This window comes from Ptychodera flava, chromosome 7, assembly GCF_041260155.1.
Source record: "Ptychodera flava strain L36383 chromosome 7, AS_Pfla_20210202, whole genome shotgun sequence".
Taxonomy (NCBI): Eukaryota; Metazoa; Hemichordata; class Enteropneusta; family Ptychoderidae; genus Ptychodera; species Ptychodera flava.
Genome location: NC_091934.1, coordinates 30,158,703 through 30,177,973, shown reverse-complemented (window position 1 = coordinate 30,177,973; position 19,271 = coordinate 30,158,703). Strand labels below are relative to the sequence as shown.

The 19,271-nt window shown below is 37.9% G+C and overlaps 1 protein-coding gene across 1 annotated transcript in view; it reads left to right on the top strand.

Moving 5' to 3' along the window:
- The first annotated feature begins 5,430 nt into the window (after positions 1-5,430).
- LOC139136431 (uncharacterized) overlaps positions 5,431-19,271 on the top strand; it is a 25,088-nt gene continuing 11,247 nt past the window's right edge. Inside the window, exons 1-8 of the mRNA XM_070704156.1 lie at positions 5,431-5,486; positions 6,421-6,533; positions 8,011-8,224; positions 8,673-8,803; positions 9,730-9,898; positions 13,837-14,022; positions 14,374-14,588; positions 16,807-16,959. Coding sequence (XP_070560257.1) covers positions 5,465-5,486; positions 6,421-6,533; positions 8,011-8,224; positions 8,673-8,803; positions 9,730-9,898; positions 13,837-14,022; positions 14,374-14,588; positions 16,807-16,959 — 1,203 coding nt within the window. The 5' untranslated portion in view covers positions 5,431-5,464. The remainder of the gene's footprint in view (positions 5,487-6,420; positions 6,534-8,010; positions 8,225-8,672; positions 8,804-9,729; positions 9,899-13,836; positions 14,023-14,373; positions 14,589-16,806; positions 16,960-19,271) is intronic.

Genomic DNA, 19,271 nt, shown 5'->3' with positions numbered 1-19,271 from the left:
GCAAACACAGAAAAAAAAGTTTATTAACATAAGCTCATTTTTTATTGTGTTTCTTTCAGAAAAAATAGTGTTTCTATTTGTATTTGTTTGTTTTCCTCATTTTCTCTGAAAACCTACCAGCACACGGACGGCAAACAAAGAATTTTATTTAAGGTGCCTAACAAAGGGAACCCAAGCAGGCAGCAGCACTCTGCTGTGTATTTAGTACAGATATACCATAGGCAGTTCTAACTACACCATGGAGGTAGTGCACAGCTACTTCTATGAATTATACCAAGCACATACTCTTCAAGTTCATGGTGAAATATCTGTTTTGCTTGGTTGAATACAAATGTGAAAAAAGTACAGTTTCTTCAAATGAAAGGTAAAATGTTCCAATGCACTATAGAAATCATTGGTTTTAACCGGCAAAGCTAAAAAAAATTAGAAAAATTAGATTTCTTTTACGGAAACAGAACACATATTAAAATGGTAATTGATTGCATCAGTCACATTTTAGTCCCAACAGACGAAGTCCAGGGCGACTTCAAGATTGGACTCTGTCTGTCCATCCGTCCATTCTTCCATCTACGCAGATATCTCAGACATGCCTGACCCAATTTCTTTCAAACTTGGCACAAGGATAACACACTATAGCATACATACATCAATTTTTTTTGCGATACAATCCAATACACCATGTGGCCATTACTTGTGAGATTTTGAAGTCCCAGAGCCATTACTGAGACATGCCTCAACAGATTTCTTTTAAACCTACCACAAGGGCAACACTCTGTGAGTTACTCAAGCATGATATGATCCAATATGGCCCCAAGGTGGCTAATTTCTCATTATATTTTCAATGTCCAGAACCATTACAAAGACATACCTGGACAGATTTCTTTAAACTTGGCACACAGACCACACACTGTATGACCTACCAGTGCATGTCAAATGTCTTCATGATACAATTAAGTGTTCTTGAGATTTTTTCAAGTCCAGAACCATTACTGAAATATGCCTCAACAGTTTATTTTAAACTTCATACAAGGACTACCGGTACACACTATTACTTATATGTGCATGTCAAATTTTGCAATATGATCCAATGTGACTGCAAGGTAGCCACTTAGTTGTACTTCTTTCATGTTCACTCTGATTTCACTACATATAAAATGACATAGTGGATTTTTCATCACGACAAAACCCAGTTGTTGTTGATCATATGTTCAAAAATATCATATAAATGTATGCAGACTCGTGAAATACATGCTTGTATTTGTAAAATGTTGGTTTATCAAATAAAAATGAGCAACAGTTTGTCAGTATTTCTACTTTTTACCGGGCATATGCAGATAATAAAAGTGGAATTTCGTTGATTATTGTTGTTGTCGTTTTTGTCATTTTATTTATTGAATAAAAGTGAACGACTATAAGAATATAAGGGCTTGAAATTTGAATTACAATTTCTCTGAATCTGATCCTTAAATTTACTTAACTTTCAACATGACTGCAAAGAGACAAAATGTATCATTCAAGCAGATATAACGTGTAGTGAACTGTTAAATTTAAAATTTTTCTCATTTTCATTACTTGCCCCTTGAATGTGATAGCGCCCTCTACAGGCATATGTGTATTTTCATTGCTCTGATCCCATTTGTTTAAATGACCACAAGGCACTTTCAGCATATGTCACCACTTCTATTCTAAGACGAAAGGGAAAAGTCCATTGCCTATTTGGCTCATCTGGACTTGGAAACTGCAGTTACTGTTACTGTCGCACTTTGACCAATTTTTATTACCATGCTATTGACAATGACTTGTTTCAAAAATTTTTGCCTTTCCTGACCTTACAATGTATCTGTTGTTCTCCGTTCTGTAGTTCCAAAATCACAGTAATCACAACTTTCCGTGATGGGATATTGGCCATGAAAATTTGTTCTGCTGTCAATACGATAGAAACTGGTCGGCACTTTCACTTTCCACGCGACAACTTCAATCAATGGTCACAATCAAATCAAAAAAGGAAAAAAGTTTCCAACCGCCTGATTGTAGTGTATAAGACTTGGAATTACTGTGATAAGCATTACATTTAGTAATGTCAAGGCCATAAATGTCAGAGAGTTCAAACGAGCCACTGCAACATTTTATAGTTGTGATATAACCGATGTTATGATGGTATTGACTGTTATGTGGTAGCGTGTCGGGGCCGGCAAGGCTGGTATTCCAATGATGAAGGGATGTAAAGACGACTGGAAACAGCAAGTACTAAATAATCTAAGATGCTACTTTATTACACTAAGCTCTAAGCTACGTACATAGAGTGATGGTAAGCTGGAGACTGCTTGAGTACACGTGGGCTAAGAGAGATATACATGCCCTCATGAATAGTAATGACAGCTCATGAATAATAATCACATGACACTACGTCACAATAGTTCATACCTGTAAAAAGCTTAAAATATTTGTTCATGATGTAACTACTGAAAACAGGAAGCTGATTATAGTCTTTGTAGAAATATTAAGAGCATCGAAGGACAGTTATGTCTTCGCTTGATGCAAGAGTAACGGTATTAGATGTCTCTGCACAGTGGAAATGTAATGCTTCGTTGTTGGGTATGGTTCAATATAAGAATTCTGTACTCTTTCAATGCAGTGGTCGTCTCTTGAGGAAAACCAGAAGGGTTGTCTCCTTTCGCTCAGAGAGTGGAGGCCAACTCGTGATCATTATGATCATAATGTGGCGAAGTAGAACTGACTCACAGCCCAGGGGGTGACGAATGTCTGTCGTAGACTGTACAGTAATTTTTGTAATACTTACTATAGTTTGCCATCAAACTGACCACATCACAGGGTTTGGGTACTTTTCTGAAGCCAGGGCAAGTTCACACATAACAACCAAAGCCGAATACAACTATCAGAAACGAACTGGTCAACGGATGATGAACAGTAGGTACCCCCTGACGTATAAATCTGTCTAGGAAGACAATAAACCTCATCGTTTTCACAAATTTCGGCAGTTGAACGCTTTCATTTGACCGTCTCATGGCTTGTAGATTGTCCCGCATTGACATGTTCTATATTTGATGTCTGTTTTGTTTTTGTTTTTTGTTTTGTTGTTTTTTATTATTCTTTTATGCTTTCGTTGGTGCAGTTTCTCCCCTCTCTCTTCTATGTGTAGCAGCAAGTGTAGAAGGAGCTGAGTGGCCAATGAAGCAAACACGACAGTTTTCGTTGGAGAATGGTTGAAAGAAAAACACTTCGGCGCGTATAATCCATACCAAAATTAGCACCTAACTTTTTGAGCCTACCTCAATGCAACTCTCACCAAGCTCCTTGCAACTCTCTAACCTCAATGCAACTCTCACCAAGCTCCTTGCAACTCTCTAACCTCCATGCAACTGCCTCCATGTAACTGTCACACATCTCGCGAGAACCTCAATGCAACTCGTAAAATGCATTCGCTTTGAGCCAACCTGAGGTTCATGAGAGTTGCATTCCAAGTTGAGGTTGGCTCAAAATGTTAGGTGCTAATTCCTGCCCCGATTACGTGCCATATTAACACTTTAATTAGCATGCGGGTTGGAAATTAGTCTATGGATGTACTATGAGAAACCTTTGCAAGCGGTATGTACATGATTTGCATAGTTTTGCATGATAGATCTGCAATAGATAAACACAAACAAACAAACAAAATGCATTTAATTGTAATTCTACTATTTATATCAATACGCACTGCAGCGAACGATCATATGAGTGAAAAACATCTGCAGGAGAGCCATTCCTAAATGTATATCTCCAGTATATTTATATTGACATACAGGTAAACTATTTTAATGAGAAACGTAATAGAACTGCTACATTGAAGAAATATTTTTCAAATTTTGTTTTTTCAAGCTTTTAAGTTCAAATTATGGCGAAGTTGATTACCCCATATCTGTTCACGAATCCTATCCAGTATATAGTTCAATGGATAAACTTTAATGAGTCACATGAAATAAGTATTTGTCACGTGATATACATTCTCGGTTAGCTGGAGGAGGAAACCTTTGATATCGTGTGAGAGAGTCACTTTGATATCATGTGAGTGAGTCAGGCCTGCTTATCATTATCAATTTGTTCATGTCCTGTACATATAGTATACGTCTACCTTTGTTGATGAGCAGGCGAAGTCTTAGACTGGAAGATCCGTCACTCGAGGGCGCACTCTACGCTCTCCAAGAGGAGGGGAGTGTAAGGAGCGTCCTCGAGCGACGGATCTTAAAGTGTAGCGAAATCTTTACGGCAAATACATCTCAGAGAATTTCAAGATAGCATTGATGCTGCTCTATCCCTTCCACGTTCTGGTGTTTCTGCTCGAGTTAACTGAAGTCCAACTTTTGAATGATCTTGAATGAAACACCCTTTTGCGTTGAGACTTGCCAACGCAATTCGAATTCGGTAGAATCAATTACTGTCAGACTTTTACTGTAGTACACCACTACAGCGGAATGTATCGCGGCCTGGGACGACACGCTTGTTTTCTATTGATGTGCATTAATTGATGTGCATTTTTACATTAATTGTTCTCTGTCGATTTGGCACGTGTTTTTCACAACCTGCGAAAAGTAGTAATAAAACTACCTTCAGTAAATATAAGTTTGCAGAACTGACAAACAGGAGTCGATATGTCGTTTGAATACAATGCGTATTACCTTTAGAGTAAATAGAAATGACGGTAAGTCAATATTGATCATGCAATAAAAATCAAAACGAGAACACCGAGAAATTCATTGCAGGAGAGAGACTGTAGTGTGTGCTGAAGGGACTGTGAGCTGACGCGTCGCAACTCGGTCGGAGTTCATTTTAATTTGTAAATATAAAGCCACTGACATCAATTCTATCGGTGTGTTGTCTTCAACTACAGAGACATCGCGATTCCGTGGTGTCTCCGATGTCTCGTTAGGAGTATAGAGAATCTCCTATTTACTACATACAAACCGTCCGCTAATGTAGAGAGGATGGCGCAAAGCACCGGGTTACCCCATTATTTTCATACAGGGGTGTGCGCTGCGGCTGAATAAATATTCAAAAAATCTGACAAATTAGTATGGATTTGTTGACAAATAACGGGGAATATTGACCAATGTCCAACTGTACGGGAGGTTTTTCCTGAGGGGTATGTTGATGTTTCCTTTTTACTGAACGTAATTTCGGAGGTGTGTGTGTGGTGGGGGGGGGTGAAGAGTGATCGGGTGGGGAGGGTTGAAGAGTGATCCATGTTTATTGATTTTTCGTGAAAGAGTGACCCATTCGAGCGGCACATACCTACACGCATTGCTTGTGGGAGTACTCAGCCTCGGGAAGACAAACGTATCGACAAGTTGATATGTAGAGGGCGTACACGTATGGCAGTTCTCACAGCTCGCCTGGTAGCTTATCACTAGTGATCTTGTTTGCGCCATTGAAATATTTGCACAGGTTTCAAGCTGACACAGTCGCTACAATGGACCCAAGCCATATTCTTGGTAAGTTGGCAGGCGTTTAAGAACTTTATGCAGATTAGGCCTACAATAATTCAACGTTGTGCGCTTTCTATATTTCATAAGCTTTACAGACGTAGCTCGGATTGCATGAAATACCAAATGATATAATGTCACCTAGCTTGTTAACATTATAATTATGTATAGTAACTAAGATATTGTTCAGACATCGCCTTACTTCCGCCTGGCGCCCTGACTATAATCCTCAAGTGACAATTGACGTACGTGTACAGTCAAAAGTATCTGTTAACTCACGGCGATCGATCTAAATCTGAGTAGGGACTTACATTATTCAGTATCCTGCATTACTTTAGGTCTGATGTTGTCGGTTGCTGTCCGACTTGTATCATGATTAAAATACTGCGGTTTCTGTGGAGTTTGTTCTGGCGGACGGTTACAACTGCCATGTAAAGGAAAATGGGCGACCTGACAAGGCGACAAGAGGAAATGGCGAACGCGTTAACTTGTCTTTACTCTCGCCAAGACCTATTAAGTAATGATGGTCAGCGGGGGTGGGGGTGGGGTGGGTTATGTCAGGGACTGTGATTCGAGGTAATCTACTCAGCGACGGACATACACAGATATTGTCCACTCCTCTCAAAGTTGTTCATATTAAACAAATAATCAGTTACATGGTCAATATGACATTCAGTGAGTAGAGTAGGGCCATTTCACTTAAACCTCCTAAAAGTGAATGACAATCATGCAAGGGATCAAAGGCATTAAATAATATAGAACATGTTAACCTAAACAGGACCATGTACCTTCGAGGCAGCAGACCATTTGTTCTTCTGACGTAGGACAAAGGTCACCCAGATTTCCTCGAGCACATAATAGTCCTTTATTTGTAATATATAATTATAACCGAGTGAGAAAGTGTAGAGTTATACAATAATGTAATGCTTTTCATTAATTGAAGCTGGATTGCGGAGATTTCTGACCGAATTTCAGTATCTTGATCTTAGTCGAGGGACCGTGCCGCCAGTCATTGCGGACGTGCAGAAATGGCTGTCACCTGGACCACCAATGCAGGTAGGGAAATCACCGACTACTGTGACGTCAGCCTATAAATCTTCCCCTATCAAAAATAATATATATAGAGACCACTTGTGTCTGGCGCGCAAGGTCTTTTGATTTACGTAGGGAAATCAATGAACTCGGTGAAATGTATCCAAAATAAGAAACTCAATGTTCTATTTTGTACTTACTAGTTTTTCCAGTAGTTTACTCGCCTTTCGTCATGTTTGATAAAAGTGTTACATTTTGAACAAAAATCACTTCAACTTTGCTTTTCATTATTTTAATAAACGTTTTTTAATGCCGGCCTTTCAACACCTGGCATTTAAGGGGCCATTGATAATTGAAAGATGCAGGGCTAACGCAACTAATTGCGTTTGGTTTCAACCCTCTCCTCCCCTAACCAAAGTTTGGAAGTGCGAAATCCAACCAAGCCTCATTCTGTATCAGCATATCTACAATCACAGGGAACCGCAGACATTATTCGTCTAGAAGTTATGAATATGATCAATAAATATCACATATTAAACCATTTTTCATTATACAAGGCTTGGCCTTACCTGTGTTTGGGTGTGTGCAAATTACTTACCCTCGCTATCTATGTATAGTATTTTATAGGCGGTGTAACTCGTCTTTCACCTTAAAACTGCTAACGAGTTATTTGACTGGTCGATAAGCACCCCCCCCCCCCCCCGTCGCCGCATTGGTGATCAGCACAACAAATTAATGAAGGGGGTTAGGAGAGCAATTAACAGATATGGATTTTTTTCTTTGAAATACTATACTGAGATAGCGAGAGTAAAGTAATAGACAAACTCTCGACACAGGTTAGGCTTGTATAATGAAAATAAGTTTAATATGTGTCATTTTTTCCGAACATATTCACAACTTCTAGACGAATAATGCCTGCATCACCCTATGCTACAATCGGTAATTACTTTGCTAAGAATTGCGACAATTGTAACAATGCGGTAACACACCGAATCTAAGTTTGTAATCTGACGAATACGATCATGCCTTCAACTCGTTCATTTTCTGACAGAGTTTCTGCCAACTCGAAAATGGAGCAAACAAAAGAATGAACTGCATAAAAAGTGTATTCAAATTATCGTTACGTTATTTTACACGTGCGCTTAACCACATGTATGTCAAAATAATGCTGGTGTACCGCCGGTGCAGTGTGGGTCCGGCCTGGTACAATATAGCATGATAATGTGCGATACATAAAAACGAGTAGCTATATCTTGCAATGTACTAAACTTTACCATACTAAACTTTAGATTCTCTTCTTTTTTTGAAAATATATAGTATGATGGGGGGGGGGGGTCTTCATGTCATCTTTGATAAGAAATATGGCTTTAGATCAGTATTTTGTTAAGTTCAACGCCACTTTACACATCAATCTTCAGTAATGTCATTTTCTATGACAAACGACCAAAATTAGAAATTATGCTATTTCCTCACTCTTATATATTGTTGTTTCTATCTACAGAGAAGATTGAACTTGGTATCATCATCTTTGTACATTCTTCATAACCTAGTAATGTCGAAATCGAACCACAAGTACTTCGATAACCGAGAGGTCAAAAAACTTCTGTGTTTCTACAAAGGATCGGACGACAATAGGCGAAGCTTTCCAGCGTGTCTGACGCTGAGTTACGTGATCGACAAAGAAAAGGAATTAGATCTAATAAAAGACGAAAAAGGTACAGAAATAGTTAAAATTGCAAACTTGAATGAGATTGAAATTATATTTTCACAAATCCAAAATACTTTCATTCCATTTATCTTTGTTTGTGTCTTATCTCCAGATCCGTACAAGTATGGGGCAAGATATGAAAACCCTGACAAATTTACATGAGTGAAATTTAGATAAATCTGTATAGTAAAGTTACATTTTAAGCTCACGTGTTCACACTACAGAGCTGATGTCCCAGCGATGATTACAAACAACTGCAATGCTTACTAAAGCACGTGAGCATTTTCACTTCATATCTGGTTATTTGTAGGTTTATCATTAACCAGAAACTGAGTACTTTTGTAGTTATACTGGCTATAAGAATAAACACTCCAGCTGTAAGAGATATTCATCAATTCACAGGATGCCAACGGAATTTCTTGTGTATTTTACTATACACATTTTAATGTTTACAGGTGCAATTTCACACATCGCTGAATTGCTACAGACAGGCTTACAAGGAAAACAACATGCCGTGAAATATTCGATTGAAGAACTGATAGAAGGGTTGGAAAACTTGTCAGAGCATCCTAAAAACAAAGAAGATGTAAGTTGAAGTCTAATGACTTTTGTAACACAAAATTCATAGAATGATCAATGTTTTGTAAAATATTAAGGATACATTATTAAATATACTCGAATTTCTTAACAGGCGAATAAAGTAACTGGTTATGTTTAAAGAAAGGTGAATTTTGCTAGCGATAGTCTGTAGGAAGAATATACAAACAAACAAGCATGCAAACAAATAAATAAAAATAACAAACATTCAAACAATATAATAGACTTGAATAAAGGTACCAAAGGAAATTACCTGTTAATTTTAGTCCACCAGGAAAAGGATATGTGTACATGTAGAGTAGAAATGCTAAAATACAAGTCACCTACCTGAATAATATGCAGAATACATGGATGTTTAAAAATTTAACGAACAAGACATGATACTATACAGGACTAGATATACAAAACATTATAAGCTCGCCTGAGAGGCAGCGCTGGCTTGTAAAAACCATGGAAATAATGTCCACGTAAAAAAATAATCATAATTTTAACGCGTTTAGTAAGGTCTTGGCCGGATCAATTTAGATTGGTTCTGAGGGGTATGATTAAAACTGACTCAAATTTTAAACCAGACCCAAATTATGAATAGTGTATGACGGTCTAGTCGACATCCTAACAGCTGGCCCAGGGTCAGGTCGTTAAGGGACGCTGTGACAGAGAATGTTAAAATGCAGTGTTAAAGTGGGACATTTTTTTCTATTTTGCACAGCTGTGGGCCAGCTTGCCTCTGGTTTGAAAGTGAATATACAAATATATGCATTGCTGTGTGCATTTGCTTGTATTTCTTCATCTTGGAAATGCAAAATAATAATATAAGCCATGTATGTTTGTCTTCTTTACATAAACATTTAAAGCTAAGGTTTGTTTACTGACACGAGTGTTTAACAAAACTACTCTGCACTCGATAAATTGCAGATAATGCTAAGAGTTGTACCAATCTTGTTTGACCTTTTGGAGAAGTGTGACAAATCAGAAAATATCTTTATCCAGCGTTTCCTAAGAAAGATCGAGCTCTTTGACGACGGCGACATGACAGCTGAAGAAGGCGAAGACAACAGTGATATGCAAAAATATCGAGATAAAAGTGAGTTGCATTCTACTGTTAAACAGACGATCAAAGTCATATCCAGTTTATATCTTGCTTTGATTTGAATTCCTAGTACGCTGGCAATATATCAGCAAATGATAACATCTGACTAAATACTTAAAGTAACCTCAAGGTACTTGAACTTGAATTGTTTGTATGTTAATTGATTGCGGGCGAATAACCCATCAATAATTAGCATTTTAATTTGAACATTTCCAAGGACATGGGTGGAGATGCAGACCAAACAGCGATTTCGAACTTTGAATATTTGTTTAGCATGTTTAAAAAGAAGCAAAACAATTGAAAAACAAGCACAAAAATCCCGAAAATAATAATGAATTAAATTTATTAAGCAATGTTTCCTTACGCCCCCGACACGACCTGTCAGTAGCCATCAAATAAATGTGATCATTGATAGTGGGATTTCTGTACAGATACCGAATGGTAAGTTTCTGAATACTCACTGTGTGCTTCTGTACTGCTTCGCGGGTGTAACGTTTGTGTAAGGACTTACGAAGATCAAAACAAATATGACACAGTTTTTACTTGTTTTTGGCATCAAAATTATTCATATAAAAAACCATCCCTTTTGAAGAAAAGTGTCCACGGGACGACAAACTATTCCCATTCGAAATTTGTTTAAAATTTTTTCATGGTGAAATTTTATACTCACTACTGTCTCTCCAAGAGCAATTATGTAGTTATTACTTTGCGATGCATTAGTAAAAATACTTACATCAGATTTAAGTTTCATGTATTTGTAACCGACAGAGTAGTACATAAAACCTGTTCACTGAGCTGTGTCGTCTGCCCGAGCTATAGTCTCGATTTTATTGCACATGACATCGCATTTGTCAAAAAAATATGCGCGCCTTTTTAAGCGATGACAGCGGCTAGTAACCAATGAGTATTCGTCAAACGAAAATGTATTTCACCCATCAGTACGGTGTGAGAACATATCGATTTCACGTGGGTGTTCTATCTCTCCTAGCATACCGGACACGCGAGAATTGACACTCAGGGATTTAAGCTGATTTTAGTCGAGAAATTATTTCTCCGCCATAAGTTAACCTTGAGAAATTATGACTGAGTCCTGAGTTGCAAGCTGAGAATTACATTTGCGCAAAATCTGTCCTGTTTTCAAACCAATATTAGAACTCGAGGTTCTACAGACTTCAAGGCTGTTGACAACTAGAGTGACAAGTTCCTGACCTCGAACCAAAGACTTTCATCACAACTTTGGTGTTGTACACAAGAATGATACTGTCGATTCAAAAGAACAATATAAAAACAAATGAAAACAGGCCGTGGTTTATGTATCTTTTACGGTGACCACTATGGAGAGTATGGGAGGGGTGGCCTCCTCTCGAATAGCAATATTTAATAATATTAATAATGTGTGATACCTTTTGGTTCAATTTGAGAAAGAACGTACTGCAAAATATTGAAAGACAACAAAAACAAGAGTAATTACCGCTACTTTAAATTAGACTGTTGTTATTGTGAATGGATCATTATATTTGTTTTACTCTTGTTTTAAACACAGACATTACGACATCTGTGCTCATATTTCTATAAAGTGTTCAATTTTAAAATGTTCTCTTCTTTTACATTGATTTGCTTGACAGCGTGTGAGAAAAAATGAGCAGTTACTACTCTGTTCAATATTAAAAAAAACATCACGGCAAACTTGAACAACATGGTACCAAACGGAAAAGAATATGACGCTTCCAATCTAGGTCAGTTTATCTCAAGGAGGCTCGCGTGTTTCCATATGCAAATTCGGGTAATAATTCAAAAGTAGTTTGGCCTATGTCAGTTCTTAACATGAGGCGTGTGGTGACCCGAAGATGACCTGAATAAAAGCAAGAGTTGACTTAGACCAACTCCGGGTCATTTTATCTTAAAACGTGCTGTCATATGCAAATCTGGCGGATACACCCCTTGGCTATATAGTCATAATGACGGTGATCCCATAAATACAACTTCAGGTGTTCACATTCCATGTGTTGACTTTTAGATAAAAATAAAGCTGTTGGCTCGACGCAATCAAACATGAAATTTAACTAAATTTTAATCCTTGCAAAGAGATGATTATCATACGTGTTAGTGTACAGATCATTCATAATTAAATTGCGTACTATGTTTGAGTGGATGTTTGTTATCACGTCCGACTTATAATCATCAGAGGGTGAGAGACGGCCAACGCCCTGAGTTTTGCCGACTGAAATATTGATTCATCTGTATGTGTGACAGTAAGTCTGTGATAATTAGCATGACCAGGGCATAGTTAAAAGTTTCGCCGGTTGATGTGATAGAAATTTACATCGATATCGCCAGTATATATTATCAAAAAGCCACATGAAAGGAGTTCTAGGGTAATAAGTTGTCATTGCCGTTTTTATAGAATAATTCGTCTCAATGAAAATATAGCTTATTCTTTCTCAGCTTTAACTCTAACAGAATTATCGAAAACGGATCAATGTTACCATGAGACGACTATTCGGCACATTCCAACATCAACAGGTGACCGTAGACCACTTACCGTCCTGTCATAAACGTACTTAAATTGTAAATAGGTCAGGTGCAATAAATATACAAACTCATATAGGCGTTTACAAAAGAGGGCGCTCTTTCAGTGATAATACATATACTTTATTTCTCAGGTTAGAACGAAAGGAGAAATAAACGTTTTGTTGTTTTGGGAGGGCGCTGTTCAGAAATGTGATTGTGAAGTACAAAAGGTTATAGGGTCAGTCAAGGCATTTTCACCAGACTAGCATTTCCACTTTGCTCAAATAATTGTATTTCCATTTAATTCAATGAATTGTACTTCAAACTTGGTAGACTATACGCTTTTTTTTCAGAGAAACTTTCCCTCTAAGAGGGTTTTTTAATCTTTCCTTTTTTAGTCTCAAAAGAACTGAGTCTCGTGCTTAGCCGTAGCGGGAAATTTAGGTTTCAAATTTTACATTAATGTTCCATTTATACAATTTGTGTACTTCTCTTTCGACCAGTGTAAAACAGCAGGCGGAGATCAAAAGATTCTTATTTAGCTATAATATGAATTACAGGTTTTCAAAATGTATAGCCCATGTTATAGAGCTGTGTAGCGTAGCCACACATCGTGACGGTATATCAGTTGTATGGCTCAGTTATCGTTAGATAGTTAGATATTGGTAGCAGTTGGAGAAGAAACATAACTTATGTAATGGCACGGCTCTAGCATGCATTGACGTCACATAAAGCGTCATGGTCCACACTAAACAGTTTGCAGTGTTTGTTTAGCACGAACGTCCAAATAAGTGTTTACCGCTCAATGTCGTGTAATAATTGTCGACGTCCTGTTTTGTTTCTGTGTTATTCAATTAATTATAATATTTCACCTCCGTTAATCCAAGCCTCGAAGATGCTGTCCTGGCCGCCAAGTTCCGCCGGACCTCTGTCCCCTAACGAAGAAACCCTGGACGCTGCTTTTGGCTTTTGAATGGCATTAGATCAGGCTGGGTGTCCCGCACTAGCAAAGTCCCCAATTCATGTTAGACAGTGGAAAAGGGATTATATTAAGCCACATTAGCTGTATCTCTCTACAGTTTGCTTACCATCCTATCTTCGGAGAGACGTTTTTAATTCCCTTTATTAAGCAATATTGACTTAAAAAATGTAACTATTTCAACCCTTGGTAATGGGTTTGGTCGATTCTATATTCAAGCGCTTACACGTGTGAATGGGGCAGTCATATTTTGAGTTGCAACTCGTAAGCTATTTCGTTGAGAAAATCTTCGTTGTGTGCTTCTCTCCAAAGTTTGAAAAACGTTATGTTCAAATTTCAGTGAGAATTTTGACATAAGTTACATATAATTTCAAACCATCCTATCAAATACAATGTAAAAAGACAGCAACTAAGGGGCTTTTCAAATTTAATATCGTTTCAGAGTGCGAAGACGAGAAAGTGATGGAAACCTGTGCATTTGTGGAGACCCTAGTGTGTAGTCTCCCTGAAATGGAAGCCGAAGAAGCCAAGGACGTGCTCGATGCAATAAATGCGGTTATCCGCAAAAATTCTTTGGAAAATGCGATGGTCATTGCGGAACGCATTGCTGGCGTTGATGGTTGCTTGGGTTAGTATCGCTGACGTGATCCATTGCCATTCTAAATCGTACATCGAAAATGACGTCATGATTTTGAAATATAATAAGTTGAAATTAACAAAAAAAAGTAAACAAAAAGAGAAAATGTATACTTTCATTTTTTTCTTATACTTTCGTATTTTGTATTTGCATTTTGAAAACCACGAAATTAGCACCCATATGTAAAAACACTGGTCATAATATCTACTTATTGGACAAACGATAAACTGGCACCATCCTAAAATGCTCAAAGACCATGCGCATGTTTATAAAAATATGCGTGTAAATGTACCGTTGGTAATGGCTATATTCAATGGTTTGAAATAATATTGTTACCCCCAGACATCCTGAAGAACTTGGCTCTTACTTTCTACGTAAATGGTGACGACAATCTTTACCTTGACGACCAAAGGTGGGAAAGCCTTAACTCTGTGAATTCTGTGATATGGAACTGTTCGGGCGCCAGCATGCGATTTGCATCTGCCGCAGGGGATGCTGGGTTCGTGAAGTTTCTACTCGACATCTGCCAACAACATAAACGTAATTTGAAAGACAAGGTAAGATATCACCGTGTGATATTTGAAAACACCATAAATGATTTCAACTTTTCCAGAGTTAATTTAATTTTGATTTCTAACAACTTGTTGTTTTACCGAATACTTTCGTCATCACACTGTCAGTGAGACTATCAAGACGCCTGTGAGCTGTATCTCTTTCCATCTTATTGACATCAAAATATCTTGAATTTGTCGCAATCATTCATGGCACTTTAACTGCATTAAAACAACATAATTAAGGTGGAGTATTATAGGAAAGCGCACAAAGGCAAAACAGCAAGGTCGTTCCTGGTCATCGCACGTATACTCGAAAGTCTTCATGTATTTTCCCCCATTTTATGTGGAGCATTTTTTTATACAAACTACCTCTTCCCTTATGTATTAAAATGGCCAAAATTCAATGCAACACAATAAAGACCAAGTGCCAAACTCGCCGGGATGTTTATTCGGGCGCCCCCCCCCCCCAATCGATCTAACGGACTCATTGACGACGATTTCGTGTTCACTATATGATTGCAAAGCAGATTGACTGACAGGATATTTAAAAAAAAAACTGAGAAAAATAATGCGTGTCAGCACCCCATTTTGTAAAGAAGCATGACCAGAGTAGTTTTCATGATCAACAGATGCCCAGTTTCCCGCCTTTTAAAAGACTGGTCAAATTAAAATTAAAAACTATCTACTGTTGATTGACCAATCAGAGTGCTCAATTCAGGGTGTTTTATTTACTCATAAAGCCTTGGTCACCAAATTCCAGAAACTAATGACAGTGCCGTAGTAAAGTACTGTCCAATCAAAAGTGAACATGTCATATTCTGTAGACATCTGGTACGTTTTAGTATTCAAATTTGGTAAAACAGCGGAAAACCAGCTGCAACACAAAATCTGCTGTGCCCTAGGGCATTTATATAGTGTGGCCTAGGGCATTTATAGGATGTTCCATTACATTGGAAGGCTATTTCACAATAAAAGTTTTAATTCATATCCTAAACATGTTACATTGACAAAGGGGACGGTTGACGTAAACACATTGAAAACGAAAATATATCAGTTAGGGCGATAGTTTTTAAGTCGGATAAACCCTTGTACTCGGGCTCTTCTGGTATATAAAGTCCAACCCTACGATAAAATGTCTCGGCCTGCGGCCTCGACATTTTATGGTTAGGTTGGACTTTATATACCAGAAGAGCCCTCGTACTCGGGCTTTATCCTATACAAAAAAAACCCAAAAAAAACACATAAACAAGCAACAGAGAATACAACTGCCTAAGGGGAACATAAAGCACTATGTATTCCAATGGATGACAAAATTTGTCGTGTGAATTTCCAAATGCATAGACGTGTGCATGCACTTTATCCAACGCTTCGTTGTACATCTACATCAAGACCGTTTTACTAATTGTTTTACCAATTGTACACTGTACTCACAGAACATATTTAAGACAAATTCAACAAGTACTGTGTGGAAGGCAGCACAAAGTGAAGTCAGCGATAGTTATCGCAATTTCCAGTAAACTTCAAAACGTCCCGATCGTGTTTATTTGCATTAATTTCTTGTGTGTTTTTTTTTTGTTTTGTTTTTGTTTTGTTTTTGTTTTCAGCTTTTTTTTCAATTTGACCAGTCTCTAAATGGCGGGATAATGTATAATTATAGTGAATATCAATAATGACTTGCAATAGTACGTTCAGTGTGCCAGGATGCTAAGAGTTTGTGATAATTTAGTTCATACATTTTTTTTAAATCTTTCTCATATAATGACACTAAACAATATTTGAAACTGTCAGAAACATACGGGAACTATCTCTGTCTCTGTCTGTCTGTCTATCTGTTCACCAGTTATTTGAAAATTCTTCCGGTTTTTTGTGAGTCTGTCACCATCCCGGGTCACAAACAACGTGCAACGTTATGCAAAATCATGACAATGCTGTCGTCTTCCCCGTACTCTGACCTGCTTACTTTTTTAGTTCCGGTTCGTATGTTATTCATCGTGCCGTTGATAATATTTTGCGAGTGGAACGAAGGTTATTTATAACCCTATCAGAGGTTGTGTATTATATACTGCAGAGTGTGGGACGGTTTCTGAGAGTGTGGGATCGATTTTTCCCACACCATCGATCTCACACTCCCAGTGGCCAGGAAAGTGAGAATGCTTTATTCAGAGAGCCTTTTGCTCACGAATGATCTAATTGTTGTTTTTCGTCACTTTCTAATTTAAAGTTGGTGTCCCTTGCCGATCTGGTTTGCGAATACCAAGGAAAATCGCCGATCAGTTCGGAGCTTGAGTTGGACGAAAGCCAACAGTCTTCTGAATTGCAGGAACAATTTGTTCAAGATGAAACCGAAGACGATACAGTGACCGAAGCCAAAGTCGTGAGTTGAGATAAATAAATTTTGTATTCCCCTGCCGTGCTTTGTTGTGCTAATGACACAGATTTGAAATGCAGCGAAATTATTCCAAAAGACAGTCGTAATATATTGAAGCAACATCAGTTCGTTATCACTCCAAATTTGGAGGTATTGTTGGCAGTCGTACTTGCGATGACCCGTTGAACTTTGTCAGTGCGCGTACTCAGTAGCTAGTTGTCGATGGCCGATGAGGTCAAGACGAGGTCACGCACAGGCTGCTGACAGCTTCAGCTGAGCTGGCAAGATCAAGTACAGCATTTCATCAACGTCGATGACACTTAATGCTTAGCAAGTTTTTTTTTTTTTTTTTTTTTTTTTTGCACAGCATTAATATTTGGTCAACGCTATCTTAATTCATGTTTTCAACTTTTTGTGACGAAATAAATCGCGATACACACTCCGCGGGAACATTTACTCGTGCCCGCAAGACCTATTGTGTCAGCTTTTTGTCCGAGTGCCAGTCGTAAATCGACAGCGTTAACACGTCAGTGGCGTACTGTTGTCGGATTCTGAGGCTGTTTCGTTTATATCCGATTCAGGCTGATAATTAAGCTATTTTCTTTTCCTTATACATTCTGCATACGCAATACCCAATTTGACTTCTAATCTAATGAGTACCTTAGAATCTCTTGGGCAGTCAATGTAGGCTATTTCGATTCTTTAGAACATAAACATGCTTTACATTTCGGGCATTCAGAAAGACACAATAATATTTACGGGGGGCATTCATACATACTTGGGGTTGAAGAAAGCGCAATGCAATGTTGACATGGGTAACTAAGACAATATAGGAAAACTAAGTATTCATGGATTTATTACATGAACTATGTATTTTAAAAAAGACTTGTATTATCTAGTTTCTCATATGTTTAATAAAAAACTTATAGTCATTAATATATGCAGCTGATCATTGGTAGACTTTTTCCTCGATTCGGTATGTTGTTCAGCTTCATCTCGTGGGATAGCAAGATGCATATGCATAGTAGAAAGTGAAATAAACAATCAGAAAGTCAAAACTCGGAGTTAAACATGAAAATCATAGAACCTAAATTCAATTGCCAAGCATGTTTCAAAATGATTTTCATAAAATGGTTTAGTAAATTTGATATTACTGCTAGTATTTCAATTATTTGGTAATATTAAACTTCACAATTTGAAATTGTTTCAACATGATCGATAACAGATTCTTGCTGCCTATGAGCTGCTATCAAGAAAACCTTGTCCTGGGCAAAAGTCGCTTTCACGTTTTCGACATTATGCAAATGACGAACTGAACATGCGCAGTAATACTCTAGCAGGCCCTCCAAATTTGGAGTGATAACGAACTGTTAAAATTAAAAGTAGGGAAATAAACAGTGGAGAATAATTAGCCCTGAATATGCATTTGAATACTAGAGAACACACAAGAATACCTTTAAAAGGGGAAGTTGTCACGGTATGATTACATAGATTTTGGTAATCTTTATCCTATATATGAATTTATCAAGTTTAAGATGAACGGGCTGTGCTGTGAAAGCATAGGTGACAAACAAATGTACGTCCATAGTTGTGTGTATTCTGGTTTGTGTGGAAACTACACGGTATAATATAGAACTAACGGCGACGCGCTGACCATTAACGGTTATTTGTGGCAAGGGCGAGAGGAAAGCCAAAAAGTAACGGGCGAGGCTTGCCGAGCCCGTTAATTTGGCTTTCCTAGAGCCCGCGCCCATAAATAAACGTTAATGATCAGAGTGGAGTCTGTCATTTCCATTATATTATCAGCAAACCCAAGAAAACCGTCAAAATTTCCGAAAATTTCAGGAGCGAACGACAACTGGGCCCCAGAAACTGAGCAATACGCGACGCACTGTCACGCGCGCTGTAAAAAAATTGGCAAATCCGGAGATGTTTTCAGAAAAAAGTATCTCAACTTGACCTACAAGTGCTCCATTTTATTTTGTGATTGATTATTATTTACGTTTCAGCTGTAAAGTTACGATACTTTGAGTTGTTAATCTTATTATTCATATTCACGGGCATGTAAACAAACCATTACTGTGTATTTTGGTCAGTCACGTGGTTCAGCTCGACCAATCAAAATGTGACGGGCAGGGCATAGTAATATAATTAAGCAATAAAGCACACCAAGCGACGGTATATCACGAGATTTTTATTAGTTCCCGACGTTATATGCACAAGCGATAGCGAGTGCATATATGAAGTGAACTGGTCAAAAATTGAGTGGCATACCGTCTCTGGGTGTGATTTATTGCTATTATATCATAACAGCATAT